General features: G+C 50.1%; 2 protein-coding genes across 5 annotated transcripts in view; one reads left to right on the forward strand and one right to left on the reverse strand.

Annotated features, from left to right (window-relative positions):
- Positions 1 to 5,629, forward strand: part of NOS3 (nitric oxide synthase 3) — a 91,130-nt gene extending 85,501 nt beyond the window's left edge. For all 3 annotated transcript variants that reach the window (XM_075214242.1, XM_075214240.1, XM_075214243.1), the window contains exon 26: positions 4,703 to 5,629. In XM_075214242.1, the coding sequence (XP_075070343.1) occupies positions 4,703 to 4,813 (111 nt within the window). In that variant the 3' untranslated portion in view covers positions 4,814 to 5,629. The remainder of the gene's footprint in view (positions 1 to 4,702) is intronic.
- A 4,665-nt stretch (positions 5,630 to 10,294) lies between these two features.
- Positions 10,295 to 21,742, reverse strand: part of LOC142159395 (autophagy-related protein 9A-like) — a 38,431-nt gene continuing 26,983 nt past the window's right edge. For both annotated transcript variants that reach the window (XM_075214255.1, XM_075214256.1), the window contains exons 8-15: positions 21,589 to 21,742; positions 18,640 to 18,819; positions 18,009 to 18,254; positions 16,962 to 17,176; positions 13,753 to 13,861; positions 12,198 to 12,282; positions 11,489 to 11,618; positions 10,295 to 10,873 (exon numbers count right to left, since the gene is read on the reverse strand). In XM_075214255.1, coding sequence (XP_075070356.1) covers positions 11,503 to 11,618; positions 12,198 to 12,282; positions 13,753 to 13,861; positions 16,962 to 17,176; positions 18,009 to 18,254; positions 18,640 to 18,819; positions 21,589 to 21,742 — 1,105 coding nt within the window. In that variant the 3' untranslated portion in view covers positions 10,295 to 10,873; positions 11,489 to 11,502. The remainder of the gene's footprint in view (positions 10,874 to 11,488; positions 11,619 to 12,197; positions 12,283 to 13,752; positions 13,862 to 16,961; positions 17,177 to 18,008; positions 18,255 to 18,639; positions 18,820 to 21,588) is intronic.

Below are 21,742 nucleotides of genomic sequence, written 5' to 3' on the forward strand. Positions count from 1 at the left end.
GGACTGTTGGATGTTGGTGGCAGCTGGGGGATCAGATGGAGGATGGGTATATAAGTTAGTGGGTGGGACTGTTGGATGTTGGTGGCAGCTGGGGGATCAGAAAGAGGATGGGTATATAAGTTAGTTGGTGGGACTGTTGGATGTTGGTGGCAGCTGGGGGATCAGATAGAGGATGGGTATATAAGTTAGTTGGTGGGACTGCTGGATGTTGGTGGTAGTTGTGTGGGATCAGATAGAGGATGGGTATATAAGTTAGTGGGTGGGACTGTTGGATGTTGGTGGCAGCTGAGCATCAGATAGAAGATGGGTATATAAGTTAGTGGGTGGGACTGTTGGATGTTGGTGGCAGCTGAGCATCAGATAGAGGATGGGTATATAAGTTAGTTGGTGGGACTGTTGGATGTTGGTGGCAGCTGGGATGATCAGATAGAGGATGGGTATATAAGTTAGTGGGTGGGACTGTTGGATGTTGGTGGCAACTGAGCATCAGATAGAGGATGGGTATATAAGTTAGTTGGTGGGACTGTTGGATGTTGGTGGCAGCTGGGGGATCAGATAGAGGATGGGTATATAAGTTAGTGGGTGGGACTGTTGGATGTTGGTGGCAGCTGGGGGGATCAGACAGAGGATGGGTATATAAGTTAGTGGGTGGCACTGTTGGATGTTAGTGGCAGCTGGGTGATCAGATGGAGGATGGGTATATAAGTTAGTGGGTGGGACTGTTGGATGTTGGTGGCAGCTGAGGATCAGATAGAGGATGGGTATATAAGTTAGTTGGTGGGACTGTTGGATGTTAGTGGCAGCTGGGGGATCAGATGGAGGATGGGTATATAAGTTAGTGGGTGGGACTGTTGGATGTTGGTGGCAGCTGGGGGATCAGAAAGAGGATGGGTATATAAGTTAGTTGGTGGGACTGTTGGATGTTGGTGGCAGCTGGGGGATCAGATAGAGGATGGGTATATAAGTTAGTGGGTGGGATTGTTGGATGTTGGTGGCAGCTGGGGGATCAGATAGAGGATGGGTATATAAGTTAGTTGGTGGGACTGCTGGATGTTGGTGGTAGTTGTGTGGGATCAGATAGAGGATGGGTATATAAGTTAGTGGTTTGGACTGTTGGATGTTGGTGGCAGCTGAGCATCAGATAGAGGATGGGTATATAAGTTAGTTGGTGGGACTGTTGAATGTTGGTGGCAGCTGGGGGATCAGATAGAGGATGGGTATATAAGTTAGTTGGTGGGACTGTTGGATGTTGGTGGCAGCTGGGGGATCAGATGGAGGATGGGTATATAAGTTAGTGGGTGGGACTGTTGGATGTTGGTGGCAGCTGAGCATCAGATAGAGGATGGGTATATAAGTTAGTGGGTGGGACTGTTGGATGTTGGTGGCAGCTGAGCATCAGATAGAAGATGGGTATATAAGTTAGTGGGTGGGACTGTTGGATGTTGGTGGCAGCTGAGGATCAGATAGAGGATGGGTATATAAGTTAGTGGGTGGGACTGTTGGGTGTCGGTGGCAGCTGAGGATCAGATAGAGGATGGGTATATAAGTTAGTTGGTGGGACTGTTGGATGTTGGTGGCAGCTGGAGGGACCAGATAGAGGATGGGTATATAAGTTAGTGGGTGGGACTGTTAGATGTTGGTGGCAGCTGGGGGATCAGATAGAGGATGGGTATATAATTTAGTGGGTGGGACTGTTGGATGTTGGTGGCAGCTGAGCATCAGATAGAGGATGGGTATATAAGTTAGTGGGTGGAACTGTTGGATGTTGGTGGCAGCTGAGCATCAGATAGAAGATGGGTATATAAGTTAGTGGGTGGGACTGTTGGATGTTGGTGGCAGCTGAGGATCAGATAGAGGATGGGTATATAAGTTAGTGGGTGGGACTGTTGGATGTTGGGGGCAGCTGAGGATCAGATAGAGGATGGGTATATAAGTTAGTTGGTGGGACTGTTGGATGTTAGTGGCAGCTAGGGGATCAGATGGAGGATGGGTATATAAGTTAGTGGGTGGGACTGTTGGATGTTGGTGGCAGCTGGGGGATCAGAAAGAGGATGGGTATATAAGTTAGTTGGTGGGACTGTTGGATGTTGGTGGCAGCTGGGGGATCAGATAGAGGATGGGTATATAAGTTAGTGGGTGGGATTGTTGGATGTTGGTGGCAGCTGGGGGATCAGATAGAGGATGGGTATATAAGTTAGTTGGTGGGACTGCTGGATGTTGGTGGTAGTTGTGTGGGATCAGATAGAGGATGGGTATATAAGTTAGTGGTTGGGACTGTTGGATGTTGGTGGCAACTGAGCATCAGATAGAGGATGGGTATATAAGTTAGTTGGTGGGACTGTTGGATGTTGGTGGCAGCTGGGGGATCAGATAGAGGATGGGTGTATAAGTAAGTTGGTGAGACTGTTGGGTGTCGGTGGCAGCTGGGGGGGATCAGACAGAGGATGGGTATATAAGTTAGTTGGTGGGACTGTTGGATGTTGGTGGCAGCTGAGCATCAGATAGATGATGGGTCTATTAGTTGATGGTACTGTTGAATGTTGGTGGCAGCTGGGGGATCAGATAGAGGATGGGTATATAAGTTAGTTGGTGGGACTGTTGGATGTTGGTGGCAGCTGGGGGATCAGATGGAGGATGGGTATATAAGTTAGTGGGTGGGACTGTTGGATGTTGGTGGCAGCTGGGGGATCAGAAAGAGGATGGGTATATAAGTTAGTTGGTGGGACTGTTGGATGTTGGTGGCAGCTGGGGGATCAGATAGAGGATGGGTATATAAGTTAGTTGGTGGGACTGCTGGATGTTGGTGGTAGTTGTGTGGGATCAGATAGAGGATGGGTATATAAGTTAGTGGGTGGGACTGTTGGATGTTGGTGGCAGCTGAGCATCAGATAGAAGATGGGTATATAAGTTAGTGGGTGGGACTGTTGGATGTTGGTGGCAGCTGAGCATCAGATAGAGGATGGGTATATAAGTTAGTTGGTGGGACTGTTGGATGTTGGTGGCAGCTGGGATGATCAGATAGAGGATGGGTATATAAGTTAGTGGGTGGGACTGTTGGATGTTGGTGGCAACTGAGCATCAGATAGAGGATGGGTATATAAGTTAGTTGGTGGGACTGTTGGATGTTGGTGGCAGCTGGGGGATCAGATAGAGGATGGGTATATAAGTTAGTGGGTGGGACTGTTGGATGTTGGTGGCAGCTGGGGGGATCAGACAGAGGATGGGTATATAAGTTAGTGGGTGGCACTGTTGGATGTTGGTGGCAACTGAGCATCAGATAGAGGATGGGTATATAAGTTAGTTGGTGGGACTGTTGGATGTTAGTGGCAGCTGGGGGATCAGATGGAGGATGGGTATATAAGTTAGTGGGTGGGACTGTTGGATGTTGGTGGCAGCTGAGGATCAGATAGAGGATGGGTATATAAGTTAGTTGGTGGGACTGTTGGATGTTAGTGGCAGCTGGGGGATCAGATAGAGGATGGGTATATAAGTTAGTGGGTGGGACTGTTGGATGTTGGTGGCAGCTGGGGGATCAGAAAGAGGATGGGTATATAAGTTAGTTGGTGGGACTGTTGGATGTTGGTGGCAGCTGGGGGATCAGATAGAGGATGGGTATATAAGTTAGTGGGTGGGATTGTTGGATGTTGGTGGCAGCTGGGGGATCAGATAGAGGATGGGTATATAAGTTAGTTGGTGGGACTGTTGGATGTTGGTGGTAGTTGTGTGGGATCAGATAGAGGATGGGTATATAAGTTAGTGGTTGGGACTGTTGGATGTTGGTGGCAGCTGAGCATCAGATAGAGGATGGGTATATAAGTTAGTTGGTGGGACTGTTGAATGTTGGTGGCAGCTGGGGGATCAGATAGAGGATGGGTATATAAGTTAGTTGGTGGGACTGTTGGATGTTGGTGGCAGCTGGGGGATCAGATGGAGGATGGGTATATAAGTTAGTGGGTGGGACTGTTGGATGTTGGTGGCAGCTGGGGGATCAGAAAGAGGATGGGTATATAAGTTAGTTGGTGGGACTGTTGGATGTTGGTGGCAGCTGGGGGATCAGATAGAGGATGGGTATATAAGTTAGTTGGTGGGACTGTTGGATGTTGGTGGCAGCTGGGGGATCAGATAGAGGATGGGTATATAAGTTAGTTGGTGGGACTGTTGGATGTTGGTGGCAGCTGAGCATCAGATAGAGGATGGGTATATAAGTTAGTTGGTGGGACTGTTGGGGTGTTGGTGGCAGCTGAGGATCAGATAGAGGATGGGTATATAAGTTAGTTGGTGGGACTGTTGGATGTTGGTGGCAGCTGGGGGATCAGATAGAGATGGGTATATAAGTTAGTGGGTGGGACTGCTGGATGTTGGTGGCAGCTGGGGGATCAGATAGAGGATGGGTATATAAGTTAGTGGGTGGGACTGTTGGATGTTGGTGGCAGCTGAGGATCAGATAGAGGATGGGTATATAAGTTAGTTGGTGGGACTGTTGGATGTTGGTGGCAGCTGGGGGATCAGATAGAGGATGGGTATATAAGTTAGTGGGTGGGACTGTTGGATGTTGGTGGCAGCTCAGCATCAGATAGAGGATTGGTATATAAGTTAGTGGGTGGGACTGTTGGATGTTAGTGGCAGCTGAGGATCAGATAGAGGATGGGTATTTGGATTATTATATAAAGGCGTAAACACTTGTCTTTTTTCCACCCTGCAGGATCAGAACAGGTATCATGAGGACATTTTTGGCATCACACTTAGGACGCAGGAGGTGACCTCTCGTGTGCGGTGTCAGTCCATGTCACTGCAAGAGAAGCGTGAGACATGATCCTTGTGTGGAACAGAGAAATGTGTTTATGACCATGTTCATATTGGGAGATGAAGACATTATACATAGGATAGGCGCACACACACACACACACACACACACACACACACACACACACACACACACACGTGAAACACTTCATCCAACATTTATGACACGTTTAGTAACAACATATATATAACACGTGCCGAAACTCACTGTAGCCAATTACCTTCATTCTCATGATTAGAACGTGCCCCGCACTAGACCCACGGAAGCTCACATCTGATTGGCCATGGTGGGGTCACATATTAACTGGAAGGGATTACACATAAATGTGCACAGAGACACTCACAAACACTCCACATCTGGCCCACAATATGTATGTTTACTTTCTGATAGGGAGGGGAATACATGTATGTACCACATAATGACACAGTAACTGCACATAGAGAACACAGGAGATGTCACCCATGTGATTAACCACAAATTGGGCGTCCTCTCCCCTTCGTCTGCACACTTTGGAGGCTGTGATTATGTGGACTGAAGTAATAAAACATTGCACCTCTCTGATGTGACCAGTTCTGAGTGAATTGATCGACTCGTCCTTCGCTGTGTGTAGATGATGGACAGATGTTACAAAGTGGTGATACAGAGATCATGTGTGTAGAGGATCTACACGTTACACAGGGGTGACACAGAGATCATGTGTGTAGAGGATCTACACGTTACACAGGGGTGACACAGAGATCATGGGTGGTTATGATGCTAATTTGCAGTTTGTTTTGTTCCTCATGTTATTGTATATTACTCATTAATAAAGAGCAGATATATTGATCTTCCTGATACGAGTTTTACTTCTCTGTGATGACGCTGTGGTCCGGCCGGATAATCCTTTTATTTGTGTTATTATGTATAAACAGGCGTTGCGGTCTCACTGGATATTCCAGCTTATGAATGTTTCTGACAGTTTGTGATTCCACCCGGAGGCAGACGAGATACAACTAATTGTGTGACTAATATCTGCAGTCTGTTGTTACTCCCTGAGCACTAGAGTGTTATAAGACACAGCAGGAGGCTACTTATCTGACAGTGAGATAATCATTGGGAAGAGCTTAATAACTGAATGGTTGCAGCCAATGAGGAGATCTCAAGCGCTACAGAATATGTTGGCGCTATATAAATAAATGATGATGTTGTTTGGGGGTGCCAGTCTATATCTCATGCATAGGTAGCCCCCTACAAGCCCCATAATAACCTGACCACAGGATGTGGAGTCCTTAATAGTGATTACATTATATTATATTATATTATATTATATTATATTAGAGCCAATACCAAGGAGAAAATTAATGGGGTCTCTATAAAGTTACAGGTAAGAGAAGTTTTATACAAATGCTGCTCTTTATTCATTGGCTGTGCTGGTAATGGGGGGGTCTCTGTAGACTGGATGTGCTGGTAATGGGGGGGTCTCTGTAGACTGGATGTGCTGGTAATGGGGGGTCTGTAGACTGGATGTGCTGGTAATGGGGGTCTGTAGACTGGATGTGCTGGTAATGGGGGGGTCTGTAGACTGGATGTGCTGGTAATGGAGGGTCTGTAGACTGGATGTGCTGGTAATGGGGGTCTGTAGACTGGATGTGCTGGTAATGGGGGGGTCTGTAGACTGTATGTGCTGGTAATGGGGGGTCTGTAGACTGGATGTGCTGGTAATGGGGGGTCTGTAGACTGGATGTGCTGGTAATGGGGGGTCTCTGTAGACTGGATGTGCTGTAATGGGGGGTCTGTAGACTGGATGTGCTGGTAATGGGGGGGTCTGTAGACTGGATGTGCTGGCAATGGGGGGTCTCTGTAGACTGGATGTGCTGGTAATGGGGGGTCTCTGTAGACTGAATGTGCTGGTAATGGGGGGTCTGTAGACTGTATGTGCTGGTAATGGGGGGGTCTCTGTAGACTGGATGTGCTGGTAATGGGGGGGTCTCTGTAGACTGGATGTGCTGGTAATGGGGGGTCTGTAGACTGGATGTCTGGTAATGGGGGGTCTGTAGACTGTATGTGCTGGTAATGGGGGGTCTGTAGACTGTATGTGCTGGTAATGGGGGGTCTCTGTAGAATGGATGTGCTGGTAATGGGGGGTCTCTGTAGACTGGATGTGCTGGTAATGGGGGGTCTGTAGACTGGATGTGCTGGTAATGGGGGGTCTGTAGACTGTATGTGCTGGTAATGGGGGGTCTCTGTAGACTGGATGTGCTGGTAATGGGGGGTCTCTTTAGACTGGATGTGGTGATAATGGGGTGTCTCTGTAGACTGTATGTGCTGGTAATGGGGGGTCTCTGTAGAATGGATGTGCTGGTAATGGGGGGTCTCTGTAGACTGGATGTGCTGGTAATGGGGGGTCTGTAGACTGGATGTGCTGGTAATGGGGGGTCTGTAGACTGTGCTGGTAATGGGGGGTCTCTGTAGACTGGATGTGCTGGTAATGGGGGGTCTCTTTAGACTGGATGTGGTGGTAATGGGGTGTCTCTGTAGACTGTATGTGCTGGTAATGGGGGGTCTGTAGACTGGATGTGCTGGTAATGGGGGGTCTGTAGACTGGATTAGCTGGTAATGGGGGGTCTGTAGACTGGATCTGCTGGTAATGGGGGGTCTGTAGACTGTATGTGCTGGTAATGGGGGGGTCTCTGTAGACTGGATGTGCTGGTAATGGGGGGTCTGTAGACTGGATTAGCTGGTAATGGGGGGACTGTATACTGGATCTGCTGGTAATGGGGGGTCTGTAGACTGCATGTGCTGGTAATGGGGGGGTCTCTGTAGACTGGAGGTGCTGGTAATAGGGGGTCTGTAGACTGGATGTGCTGGTAATGAGGGGGGTCTCTGTAGACTGGATGTGCTGGTAATGGGGGTCTGTAGACTGGATGTGCTGGTAATGGGGGGTCTGTAGACTGGATGTGCTGGTAATGGGGGGTCTCTGTAGACTGGATGTGCTGGTAATGGGGGGTCTGTAGACTGGATGTGCTGGTAATGGGGGGGTCTCTGTAGACTGGATGTGCTGGTAATGGGGGGTCTGTAGACTGGATGTGCTGGTAATGGAGGGGTCTCTGTAGACTGGATGTGCTGGTAATGGGGGGTCTCTGTAGACTGGATGTGCTGGTAATGGGGGGGTCTGTAGACTGGGTGTGCTGGTAATGGAGGGGTCTCTGTAGACTGGATGTGCTGGTAATGGGGGGACTCCGTAGACTGGATGTGCTGGTAATGGGGGGGTCTCTGTAGACTGGATGTGCTGGTAATGGGGGGTCTGTAGACTGGATGTGCTGGTAATGTGGGGTCTGTAGACTGGATGTGCTGGTAATGGGGGGTCTGTAGACTGGATGTGCTGGTAATGGGGGGTCTCTGTAGACTGGATGTGCTGGTAATGGGGGGGTCTCTGTAGACTGGAGGTGCTGGTAATGGGGGTCTGTAGACTGGATGTGCTGGTAATGAGGGGGGTCTCTGTAGACTGGATGTGCTGGTAATGGGGGGTCTGTAGACTGGATGTGCTGGTAATGGGGGGTCTGTAGACTGGATGTGCTGGTAATGGGGGGTCTGTAGACTGGATGTGCTGGTAATGGGGGGTCTGTAGACTGGATGTGCTGGTAATGGGGGGTCTGTAGACTGGATGTGCTGGTAATAGGGGGTCTGTAGACTGCATGTGCTGGTAATGGAGGGACTGTAGACTGGATGTGCTGGTAATGGGGGGTCTGTAGACTGGATGTGCTGGTAATGGGGGGGGTCTCTGTAGACTGGATGTGCTGGTATTGGGGGGGGGTCTGTAGACTGGATGTGCTGGTAATGGGGGGGTCTCTGTAGACTGGATGTGCTGGTAATGGGGGGGTCTGTAGACTGGATGTGCTGGTAATGGGGGGTCTGTAGACTGCATGTGCTGGTAATGGGGGGACTCTGTAGATTGGCTGTGCTGGTAATGCAGGAGGTCTCTATTTATTGGCTGTGCTGGTAATGAGGGGTCTCTGGATGTTGCCGTTACTGGGGCTTTGCTTTCTCTATGCAGATAATTGAGGGATGGGGGTGCATCAGTGAGGACCCCACAGCTCAGATGTTTGCTATTAGCAGGAAATCAGACACAGAGACCATTATTATGTACAATTATGTAAACATTTATTGCAGAGTGAGCCAGGCCAGAGCCAGATTGTGCCACGTTTCCCTCGTCACACAGCACAGTACCGTGTAAACAGCTGGCACTGTCCAGCACATAACTTCTGTCACCTTCTTACGGGGGCAGCTTGGCACTGTGATCAGAGTACATTTCAGGAGTCAAACCCTGAGGTAATGCTCCCTATAGCTGTCACTTGTATTATGGGTGCACCTATAGGTGTATACAGCGTGACTGCAGAGTATGTACGATATATACACCTATAGATGTATACAGCGTGACTGCAGAGTATGTACAATATATACACCTATAGGTGTATACAGCATGACTGCAGAGTATGTACGATATATACACCTATAGGTGTATACAGTGTGACTGCTGAGTATGTACGATATATACACCTATAGATGTATACCACGTTACTGCAGAGTATGTACAATATATACACCTATAGGTGTATACAGCGTGACTGCAGAGTATGTACGATATATACACCTATAGATGTATACAGTGTGACTGCTGAGTATGTACGATATATACACCTATAGATGTATACAGCGTGACTGCAGAGTATGTACAATATATACACCTATAGATGTATACCACGTTACTGCAGAGTATGTACAATATATACACCTATAGGTGTATACAGCGTGACTGCAGAGTATGTATGATATATACACCTATAGGTGTATACCACGTGACTGCAGAGTATGTACAATATATACACCTATAGGTGTATACCACGTGACTGCAGAGTATGTACAATATATACACCTATAGGTGTATACCGAGTGACAACACTCATATATTCATGTAATATCTCAGAAAGCACCAGATTTGTTACATTTACAATACTATCGATATTCACTAATCACTTAAACCAAGTCATGACGTGGAGGCGTTCACCCACAGTTGGAGGATGATGAGGGGGCTCTCCGGATCCATTGTCGTTAGAGGTTGTACCTCATAGAGGCCGCCAGATACTGTCTGTGTATACAGCAGCCTCTAACCTCCAACAATATGACATTATTATACACACAGGCTGAGAACATTCCTAATATCGGTTATATACCTGTAGCTGCAGTATTTCCACCTTACTCTATGATCAGTCCCCCATACATGTGTATTATAATAGTCTTACTTATTACAGGACGATACATTGGAGAAGACTGGAATTACAACTGCTGTAAAGTGGCACCAAATATTACAAAGTTTTGTCACTGTACGGAAACCTTTACATAATACACAATATTCTCCAGCTGTTATATCACAGAACAGACAGCAGGACATGGTGGAAATCTCTGGATCCGCGGCCATAGTCACAGGTATATTCCAGGTGAAGCTGTAGTGAATATAAAAGTGGGATTGCTCCCCTAGTGATGAAGCAGCAGGCTGGTGGTGCCCCCTAGAGGCAGCCATGAGAGCAGCACATGAAATGTTTGTGTGGCGCAGCATTACTGAAATATGAAGCCGTGCCATGAATTAGGAACAGGCAGCCCCCGTTCCTGTCCAAAAGGCACTTCTGAAGCACATGCGAACCTCTGCCACCAGCGCCGTTGTGGGCGGAGAGCTGCGGCAGTGTGTAGTAGTGGCGGCAGACGCGGAGTCAGCCACAGTCTTTGTCCGGAGACATTTGTTACCGAGAAGGCTCTTAGAGGGGTTGTCTGAGGCAATATATAATAACACTGTAAATAAATACTCTATCTCTTCTTTTACAAACCTGAATTAGCTTATCCAAGAATTCTTGTCCCTTAATGAAGCAAGGACACGGGACCCCGCAGCCGTACACACGGGGCCACAAGTCCTCGGCAATAAATAAACCTGTCTTTAGTGAGATTCTTCTACAGTCGGGGGAAGGTCCCGGGCCCGTCCCATCCCTGCTGTAATCACCCGAAAGTCCTGGAGAAAATCTCTTCATGTGGTAAAGGGACCTGCGTGACAGAACAGGGGAATAATTATATTGTTCTAACACACGGCAGCGTTGTCATTGTCCCTGTATCTCCTACTCGCTTATCCTCAAGCTCCCGCCCAAGAATGACTCATTGTCTTCAGTCTGTACCAGGAGAAAACCTGACTACATAATTCTTTCATGCTTACCTTTACTTTGGAGAACAGATATTCAGTATATACCTCTCCCTGTCACAATTGTACACCCCAAAGAATGTTATGCCAAACCCCACCCCTGCCCAGAAGCTTTGTGCCCCAAGCTGCAGCCTATTCGATAATTAGGACCTAGGTAAATGAAGATAATCATTCATCTTGGAATTCTGTGGGAGGAGGTTAGTGAGCTATGAGACAATCCTATTGGTGGGAATACAACCGCTTTATAGGTATGACCAGTATCATTATAATATATTATATTGTCTCAGTGTCAAAGTAAAAGAAAGGCAGAACATAAGGGGTTAATGAGCGGATCACATGACCAGAGTGTTAAACGCCCAATGGATCTAGAACAATCTGCGTCTCATCCTACGTATAGAGGGGAAGGTTTTATATATATATATATTATTTTTATAACATCATCCGCTGACCCCCCCCATACTCACAGGTAACACAGGTGCTAACTGCTTCCGCTACTGCTACTCTGTCCCACTGACGCCACCTGTGCGAGGCTCCGTTCCTCCTCCTCCTCCTCCCAGCCACCAAGACGCAGCCCACGGTATCCCGACATGTTTCCTGCAGTGGGGGGGACAAGAGAAATCAGTGGGAGGCCTGTGGTGTGAGGGAGGGGCTCACACTGCACGGTATAGAGGAGAGGGAGTGGCTCACACTGAGCGGTATAGAGGAGAGGGAGGGGCTCACACTGAGCGGTATAGAGGAGAGGGAGGGGCTCACACTGCACGGTATAGAGGAGAGGGAGGGGCTCACACTGAGCGGTATAGAGGAGAGGGAGGGGCTCACACTGCACGGTATAGAGGAGAGGGAGGGGCTCACACTGCACGGTATAGAGGAGAGGGAGGGGCTCACACTGCACGATATAGAGGAGAGGGAGGGGCTCACACTGCACGGTATAGAGGAGAGGGATGGGCTCACTGCACGATATAGAGGAGAGGGAGGGGCTCACACTGCACGGTATAGAGGAGAGGGAGGGGCTCACACTGAACGGTATAGAGGAGAGGGAGGGGCTCACTCTGCACGGTATAGAGGAGAGGGCAGGGCTCACACTGCACAGTATAGAGGAGAGGGCGGGGCTCACACTGCACAGTATAGAGGAGAGGGACGGACAATATAGAAATTGGAGGATATATGTTTTACCTGTGTGCGGTCTTTGATGTGGGGACATGTCTGCAGCTTGCCACATCCCTAGAGGGCGCTGTGATGACCCCTGATTCTGGTGCACCTGGAAAATCAAAATTACAAGTTAAAGAAAACAAGTGACAGATGTCGTACTGTCTGTCCCACCCATATGTAAACTGACGGTACTCCTACCAATTATCTGCCTCCCTATACAGGGGCTCACCCCTCCTTGTTATAGTGCTAGGGGGAGGGTCTACGTCTATCACCACTACACCAGAGAGTTTTCTAGGCATAAACTCATTCATGCATGTAAATGGCATGTAGGCTCACCTCGTGCATATCTAATACCCTTCAAACCTCAGGTGAATTACAGTATGCACTTATTTAGAAAACTACAGTTTCCCAGAGTGCCTCTGGGAAGTTAAATGCAAATTGCGTAGGCCATTTTAGAGTGGTCACACTGCAATGAATGAACTAGAAGGTTCCAGGAGATTCTTGGGGAAAAGGGGAGGAGCCAGTAACAGACTGTCTAGTGTGAGAAGTGATGTATGTGACTGCTGGCTGAGCTAATAAGGGATCTTCCCACAAAGAGACACTGAATGCTGTGGCTGAATTGTTGTCCTGAGGGATGTTTGCAGCCAGCCCAGAAAGAAGCATCTTTGCAGTATAGGAAAAGACCTAACTTGCCACTGCCCATGAAATGTCAGCAGGACTCATATGTAGACAGATAAGTTTATTTTGCTTTGCTATGTTCAAGTTATTTAAGTGAGACATCAAACAGTGCTATGAAACCTTAGACCAGGACTGTAATATTGCTATTGAGAGGTGTTATAGCACTGGCTAAAGGAAGAGTTTATTCCAGCCAAATCTGCTGTATTTAAAGGTAGCTGGAAGCTGACTGGGACATAGAGAGCAATCATTTACCACAAGTGTTTGTCTATATTGCATCAGAAGTTTGATTCTATTGCAAAACTGCCTAAAATGGTTACTGATGAGAGAATTGCAAGTTGTTTAACCTACAGTTGCTGGGACAGAGCTGTTTATTCCATTAGAGGGTTTGCTAAGTGGACACTGTCCTTTACGCTGGATATCGTTTATTGTGCAAAATTGCTGTTGTTTATGGAACTCAGGAGTCACCCATGCCTCAAGTTGATTACTGATTTCACCTTGTACAAGTACAAAAGTAAATAAGCTTCATGTGTCAGCTGAAACTTCGCTTAAACCTGTGGATTACAATTTACCCCCTTGGGTTCTGTAAATTATAAGGTGAACTAGAAAGCATCTAACCTGAACAAGCTGGATTAATCCTTGTTGCATTGTGATTTATTGGTCTACATTGACTGCTGCTGCAGCCTTTAGTGTAATAGTCTAATTAACTTGTAGTAACCGGTTGTCTCCTAAAGTATCTATCCAGTGTAATCCATTTCACTGAAGCATGTGTATCCTTCCTTACACTACTTTTGGGGTGCCAACTATCTGCCCCATTAAAAATATAAATGGCATGTAGGCTCACCTCGTGCATGTAAATGGCATGTAGGCTCACCTCGTGCATGTAAATGGCATGTAGGCTCACCTCGTGCATGTAAATGGCATGTAGGCTCATCTCAGCAGATGCAAACTCGGAGGCCAGTAGGGAGGAGCGAGAGATACTGTGAATCTGGGAGTCACTCGGAGACACGGTGCTGAAATAGAGACAGAGGCCTGTCATTGTACCGATCATGTGTACATTATATATATATACATACATACATAAACACACAGAGCTTGTGAGACGCGTCCATTTGGCAGACCAATATCAGCCATCCTATTATATATATATATATCCTGTCTGCGGGAGGAGGTTAGTGACTACAGCTTATTCACAGGGAATGTATTTATAAATAAATCCTTAAGCTTTCATTATTTATGTAAACATGGCCCCAGCGCAGCGAGGCAGAGACACCGATTACTGCGCTATATTATAAATATGTCACCGAGCTGCCATAGCATCGTACCTGGGTGCATAGAGGGCCATTATGTATAAATGATACTGATGGAACCCTGCAGATACATTTTATATTTCATCCACAACATTCCCGGTACAGATCAGTATCACCCAGTTTAGTACACGCTATAGAACCTGTCCTGATAGCAGAGGAACAGATTACAGGAACTCCAGGTTCCCCTTGTGAATATGTAACAGCCACAATAAGATCACTAGACCAGAAGATGGAGGGTTAAACACTCCCAGCACTGTGGAAGTCATTCAATGCTGCCGTTTGCTGCAGGATGCAGTGTGGTCAGGTTCAGGTTATGCAGAGAGTGCTGGTGACAGAGGGGCAGAGAGTGCTGGTGACAGAGGGACAGAGAGTGCTGGTGACAGATGGGCAGAGAGTGCTGGTGACAGAGGGACAGAGAGTGCTGGTGACAGAGGGACAGAGAGTGCTGGTGACAGAGGGACAGAGACTGCTGGTGACAGAGGGGCAGAGAGTGCTGGTGACAGAGGGACAGAGAGTGCTGGTGACAGATGGGCAGAGAGTGCTGGTGACAGAGGGACAGAGAGTGCTGGTGACAGATGGGCAGAGAGTGCTGGTGACAGAGGGACAGAGAGTGCTGGTGACAGAAGGACAGAGAGTGCTGGTGACAGAGGGACAGAGAGTGCTGGTGACAGAGGGACAGAGAGTGCTGGTAACAGAGGGGCAGAGAGTGCTGGTGACAGAGGGACAGAGAGTGCTGGTGACAGATAGGCAGAGAGTGCTGGTGACAGAGGGGCAGAGAGTGCTGGTGACAGAGGGACAGAGAGTGCTGGTGACAGAGGGGCAGAGAGTGCTGGTGACAGAGGGACAGAGAGTGCTGGTGACAGAGGAGCAGAGAGTGCTGGTGACAGAGGGGCAGAGAGTGCTGGTGACAGAGGGACAGAGAGTGCTGGTGACAGAGGGGCAGAGAGTGCTGGTGACAGATGGGCAGAGAGTGCTGGTGACAGAGAGAGCTGGTGACAGGGGCAGAGAGCGCTGGTGACAGAGGGACAGAGAGTGCTGGTGACAGAGGGGCAGAGAGTGCTGGTGACAGAAGGGCAGAGAGTGCTGGTGACAGATGGGCAGAGAGTGCTGGTGACAGAGGGGCAGAGAGTGCTGGTGACAGAGGGACAGAGAGTGCTGGTGACAGAGGGGCAGAGAGTGCTGGTGACAGATGGGCAGAGAGTGCTGGTGACAGAGAGAGCTGGTGACAGGGGCAGAGAGCGCTGGTGACAGAGGGACAGAGAGTGCTAGTGACAGAGGGGCAGAGAGTGCTGGTGACAGAGGGGCAGAGAGTGCTGGTGACAGATGGGCAGAGAGTGCTGGTGACAGAGGGGCAGAGAGTGCTGGTGACAGAGGGACAGAGAGTGCTGGTGACAGAGGGGCAGAGAGTGCTGGTGACAGATGGGCAGAGAGTGCTGGTGACAGAGAGTGCTGGTGACAGATGGGCAGAGAGTGCTGGTGACAGAGGGACAGAGAGTGCTGGTGACAGAGGGGCAGAGAGTGCTGGTGACAGAGGGGCAGAGAGTGCTGGTGACAGATGGGCAGAGAGTGCTGGTGACAGAGAGTGCTGGTGACAGATGGGCAGAGAGTGCTGGTGACAGAGGGGCAGAGAGTGCTGGTGACAGAGGGGCAGAGAGTGCTGGTGACAGATGGGCAGAGAGTGCTGGTGACAGAGGGACAGAGAGTGCTGGTGACAGAGGGGCAGAGAGTGCCGGTGACAGAGGGGCAGAGAGTGCTGGTGACAGATGGGCAGAGAGTGCTGGTGAAAGAGGGACAGAGAGTGCTGGTGACAGATGGGCAGAGAGTGCTGGTGACAGATGGGCAGAGAGTGCTGGTGACAGAGGGACAGAGAGTGCTGGTGACAGGGGCAGAGAGTGCTGGTGACAGAGGGGCAGAGAGTGCTGGTGACAGAGGGGCAGAGAGTGCTGGTGACAGAGAGAGCTGGTGACAGAGGGACAGAGAGTGCTGGTGACAGATGGGCAGAGAGTGCTGGTGACAGATGGGCAGAGAGTGCTGGTGACAGAGGGGCAGAGAGTGCTGGTGACAGAGAGACAGAGAGTGCTGGTGACAGAGGGACAGAGAGTGCTGGTGACAGAGGGACAGAGAGTGCCGGTGACAGAGGGGCAGAGAGTGCTGGTGACAGATGGGCAGAGAGTGCTGGTGAAAGAGGGACAGAGAGTGCTGGTGACAGATGGGCAGAGAGTGCCGGTGACAGAGGGGCAGAGAGTGCCGGTGACAGAGGGGCAGAGAGTGCCGGTGACAGAGGGACAGAGAGTGCTGGTGACAGAGGGACAGAGAGTGCTGGTGACAGAGAGAGCTGGTGACAGAGGGACAGAGAGTGCTGGTGACAGAGGGACAGAGAGTGCTGGTGACAGATAGGCAGAGAGTGCTGGTGACAGAGGGACAGAGAGTGCTGGTGACAGAGGGGCAGAGAGTGCTGGTGACAGAGGGACAGAGAGTGCTGGTGACAGAGGGACAGAGAGTGCTGGTGACAGATGGGCAGAGAGTGCTGGTGACAGAGAGTGCTGGTGACAGATGGGCAGAGAGTGCTGGTGATAGAGGGGCAGAGAGTGCTGGTGACAGAGGGACAGAGAGTGCTGGTGACAGAGGGGCTGAGAGTGCTGGTGACAGAGAGTGCTGGTGACAGAGAGTGCTGGTGACAGAGAGTGCTGTTGACAGAGGGGCAGCGAGTGCTGGTGACAGAGGGGCAGAGAGTGCTGGTGACAGAGGGGCAGAGAGTGCTGGTGACAGAGGGGCAGAGAGTGCTGGTGTATTATCCACTGACCTCTGCTGCAGGACAGTCCGCTCACTGTTGTACATTGAAGTGTTGGAGTGCGCCCCCTGTGGTCGGCTGAAGATCTGCGATGCGGAGAGAGACGCTAAGACACTAGCTGCGGCAGATGCTGTAGTAGTGGGATGTGCAAAGCGTCGGTCTCGTGTGGGTAACCCACTGGCAGTAAGGACGGGGTGAACCAGAACACTGGCCAACAAATTATCAGGCTACAGAGGATGAAAGATGAGAGTTACCAACACTGACCAGAGGGAAGAGTGTGGCCAAAGCAGAGCCCAGGAATATCAGAGGGGAAGGAGCAGGAAAATATACAGGACACCAGGGAGTAACTGCAGGAGGTAGAGAGCTGATACAGGGGAGTAACTGCAGGAGTTAGAGAGCTGATACAGGGGAGTAACAGCAGGAGTTAGAGAGCTGATACAGATGAGTAACAGCAGGAGTTAGAGAGCTGATACAGATGAGTAACAGCAGGAGTTAGAGAGCTGATACAGAGGAGTAACTGCAGGAGTTAGAGAGCTGATACAGATGAGTAACAGCAGGAGTTAGAGAGCTGATACAGAGGAGTAACTGCAGGAGTTAGAGAGCTGATACAAGGGAGTAACAGCAGGAGTTAGAGAGCTGATACAGAGGAGTAACAGTAGGAGTAAGAGAGCTGATATAGAGGAGTAACAGCAGGAGTTAGAGAGCTGATACAGATGAGTAACTGCAGGAGTTAGAGAGCTGATACAGAGGAGTAAATGCAGGAGTTAGAGAGCTGATACAAGGGAGTAACAGCAGGAGTTAGAGAGCTGATACAGAGGAGTAACAGTAGGAGTAAGAGAGCTGATATAGAGGAGTAACTGCAGGAGTTAGAGAGCTGATACAGATGAGTAACAGCAGGAGTTAGAGAGCTGATACAGGGGAGTAACTGCAGGAGTTAGAGAGCTGATACAGATGAGTAACTGCAGGAGTTAGAGAGCTGATACAGGGGAGTAACAGCAGGAGTTAGACAGCAGGTACACAGGGGTAATGTGGCTGTTTTGGGGGTTTGAGAGTACTGACCGCTGTTCCAGACTCCGTAGAAAGGATAGAGCTGCAGATCGGAGCATCACACAGAATTTGCTGGGCTGGGGGAGCATTGGCCGCATCCTGCTGAACCTTCTCTTTCACGTGACCGATAAAGACCGAACTCTCCAGTGGGGGCTGCCAGTGCGGATTTGTGATTGCAAAGTGCATGAGTGACAACTCTGTCTTTCCATTCTCAGCCTGCTGGTACACAGAGGCGTGGGTCTGCCCCTCAGACATCCACTGCAGATAAGACAGACAAGAGGGGTTTAGGATGATACGAGGGAGGGATGTACATACATATATATATACAATATCTATCTATGTGGATGTTCCTAGTATGGTTACACGGCACCACCAGGCCCATAGCAGAATGTGGTGCAGAAGCCGGTGGTCCACCTCCTGAGGCCAACGAGGCACAGTGACGTTTGTGGGGTCAACGAGCAGGTGTCAGCCGTTACACATGCTCAGAAGAGCACAGCACTGGCCACAGAAGGGTGGACCAACATTGTCAGGCTTTCCCACTCATGGTCCAGTAGCGGTCACATCCCCTGTAGTGGTAGTAAGTCCCACCACTGATCATGAATCTACCCTATGCCAAGTTCTGCCCCTATTCATTTCTCTCCACCTGAGGGTTTCCATGTTTCCTGATGTCCATTTGAGCAAATGAGCAGATATCTCCGACTCCCACAACTTCCACTGAAAAGTTTCGGAAGAAGTCGATGATCTCCAGCGATTTGTGGCGCAGAGAGAAGATCAGGATGAATGGAGTGATGATTGGACTGAGAAGTTCTTCCAGAATAAAGACCTACCAAGACAATGAGGAGGAGAAAGATATTAATGTACACCGCTCCATAGCATACACCCCATCACCCGATACACCGCTCCATAGCATACACCCCATCACCCGATACACCGCTCCATAGCATACACCCCATCACCCGATACACCGCTCCATAGCATACACCCCATCACCCGATACACTGCTCCATAGCATACACCCCATCACCCGATACACCGCTCCATAGCATACACCCCATCACCCGATACACAGCTCCATAGCATACACCCCATCACCCGATACACCGCTCCATAGCATACACCCCATCACCCGATACACAGCTCCATAGCATACACCCCATCACCCGATACACCGCTCCATAGCATACACCCCATCACCCGATACACCGCTCCATAGCATACACCCCATCACCCGATACACCGATCCATAGCATACACCCCATCACCCGATACACCGCTCCATAGCATACACCCCATCACCCGATACGCCGCTCCATAGCATACACCCCATCACCCGATACGCCGCTCCATAGCATACACCCCATCACCCGATACGCCGCTCCATAGCATACACCCCATCACCTGATACGCCGCTCCATAGCATACACCCCATCACCCGATACGCCGCTCCATAGCATACACCCCATCACCCGATACGCCGCTGCATAGCATACACCCCATCACCCGATACGCCGCTCCATAGCATACACCCCATCACCCGATACACCGCTGCATAGCATACACCCCATCACCCGATACACCGCTCCATAGCATACACCCCATCGCCCGATACACCGCTCCATAGCATACACCCCATCACCCGATACGCCGCTCCATAGCATACACCCCATCACCCAATACACCGCTCCATAGCATACACCCCATCACCCGATACACCGCTGCATAGCATACACCCCATCACCCAATACGCCGCTGCATAGCATACACCCCATCACCCGATACACCGCTGCATAGCATACACCCCATCACCCGATACGCCGCTCCATAGCATACACCCCATCACCCGATACACCGCTGCATAGCATACACCCCATCACCCAATACACCGCTCCATAGCATACCCCCCATCACCCGATACACCGCTCCATAGCATACACCCCATCACCCAATACGCAGCTGCATAGCATACACCCCATCACCCGATACACCGCTGCATAGCATACACCCCATCACCCGATACACCGCTCCATAGCATACCCCCATCACCCGATACACCGCTCCATAGCATACACCCCATCACCCGATACACCGCTGCATAGCATACACCCCATCACCCGATACACCGCTCCATAGCATACACCCCATCACCCGATACACCGCTCCATAGCATACACCCCATCACCCAATACACCGCTCCATAGCATACCCCCCATCACCCGATACACCGCTCCATAGCATACACCCCATCACCCAATACGCAGCTGCATAGCATACACCCCATCACCCGATACACCGCTGCATAGCATACACCCCATCACCCGATACACCGCTCCATAGCATACCCCCATCACCCGATACACCGCTCCATAGCATACACCCCATCACCCGATACACCGCTCCATAGCATACACCCCATCACCCGATACACCGCTCCATAGCATACACCCCATCACCCGATACGCCGCTCCATAGCATACACCCCATCACCCGATACACCGCTCCATAGCATACACCCCATCACCTGATACGCCGCTCCATAGCATACACCCCATCACCCGATACGCCGCTCCATAGCATACACCCCATCACCCGATACACCGCTGCATAGCATACACCCCATCACCCGATACACCGCTGCATAGCATACACCCCATCACCCGATACACCGCTGCATAGCATACACCCCATCACCCGATACACCGCTCCATAGCATACACCCCATCACCCAATACGCCGCTCCATAGCATACACCCCATCACCCGATACACCGCTGCATAGCATACACCCCATCACCCGATACACCGCTGCATAGCATACACCCCATCACCTGATACGCCGCTCCATAGCATACACCCCATCACCCGATACACCGCTCCATAGCATACACCCCATCACCCGATACACCGCTCCATAGCATACACCCCATCACCCGATACACCGCTCCATAGCATACACCCCATCACCCGATACACCGCTCCATAGCATACACCCCATCACCCGATACACCGCTGCATAGCATACACCCCATCACCCGATACACCGCTCCATAGCATACACCCCATCACCCGATACACCGCTCCATAGCATACCCCCCATCACCCGATACACCGCTGCATAGCATACACCCCATCACCCGATACACCGCTCCATAGCATACACCCCATCACCCGATACACCGCTGCATAGCATACACCCCATCACCCGATACGCCGCTGCATAGCATACACCCCATCACCCGATACACCGCTCCATAGCATACACCCCATCACCCGATACACCGCTCCATAGCATACACCCCATCACCTGATACACCGCTCCATAGCATACACCCCATCACCCGATACACCGCTCCATAGCATACACCCCATCACCCGATACACCGCTCCATAGCATACACCCCATCACCCGATACACCGCTCCATAGCATACACTCCGATGCCCAATACAGGATTCCTCATCATACACCCGCCATCCGACACAGGAGTCCTGATCGTACACCCGCCACCCGATACAGCATTCTCCCCACAAAGTATCTGCCCTAATAGGTGACCCAGGTGCAGATGGGCAGTGCATGGCATACATCTGAGCGTCTTACCGCCTTATACTGGAAGAGCTGTGCCAGCTCATCGCGGGTCTCTGACTTATGAGCGTGCCCCTGCCAGTGGTCAGGCATATAGTGGATATGTGCCAGGACACACTGCAGGAGCTGCTCTGGGCACCACACCATATGCTCATCTGGTATGAAAGAC

This window comes from Mixophyes fleayi, chromosome 5 (genome assembly GCF_038048845.1).
Source record: "Mixophyes fleayi isolate aMixFle1 chromosome 5, aMixFle1.hap1, whole genome shotgun sequence".
NCBI lineage: Eukaryota > Metazoa > Chordata > Amphibia > Anura > Limnodynastidae > Mixophyes > Mixophyes fleayi.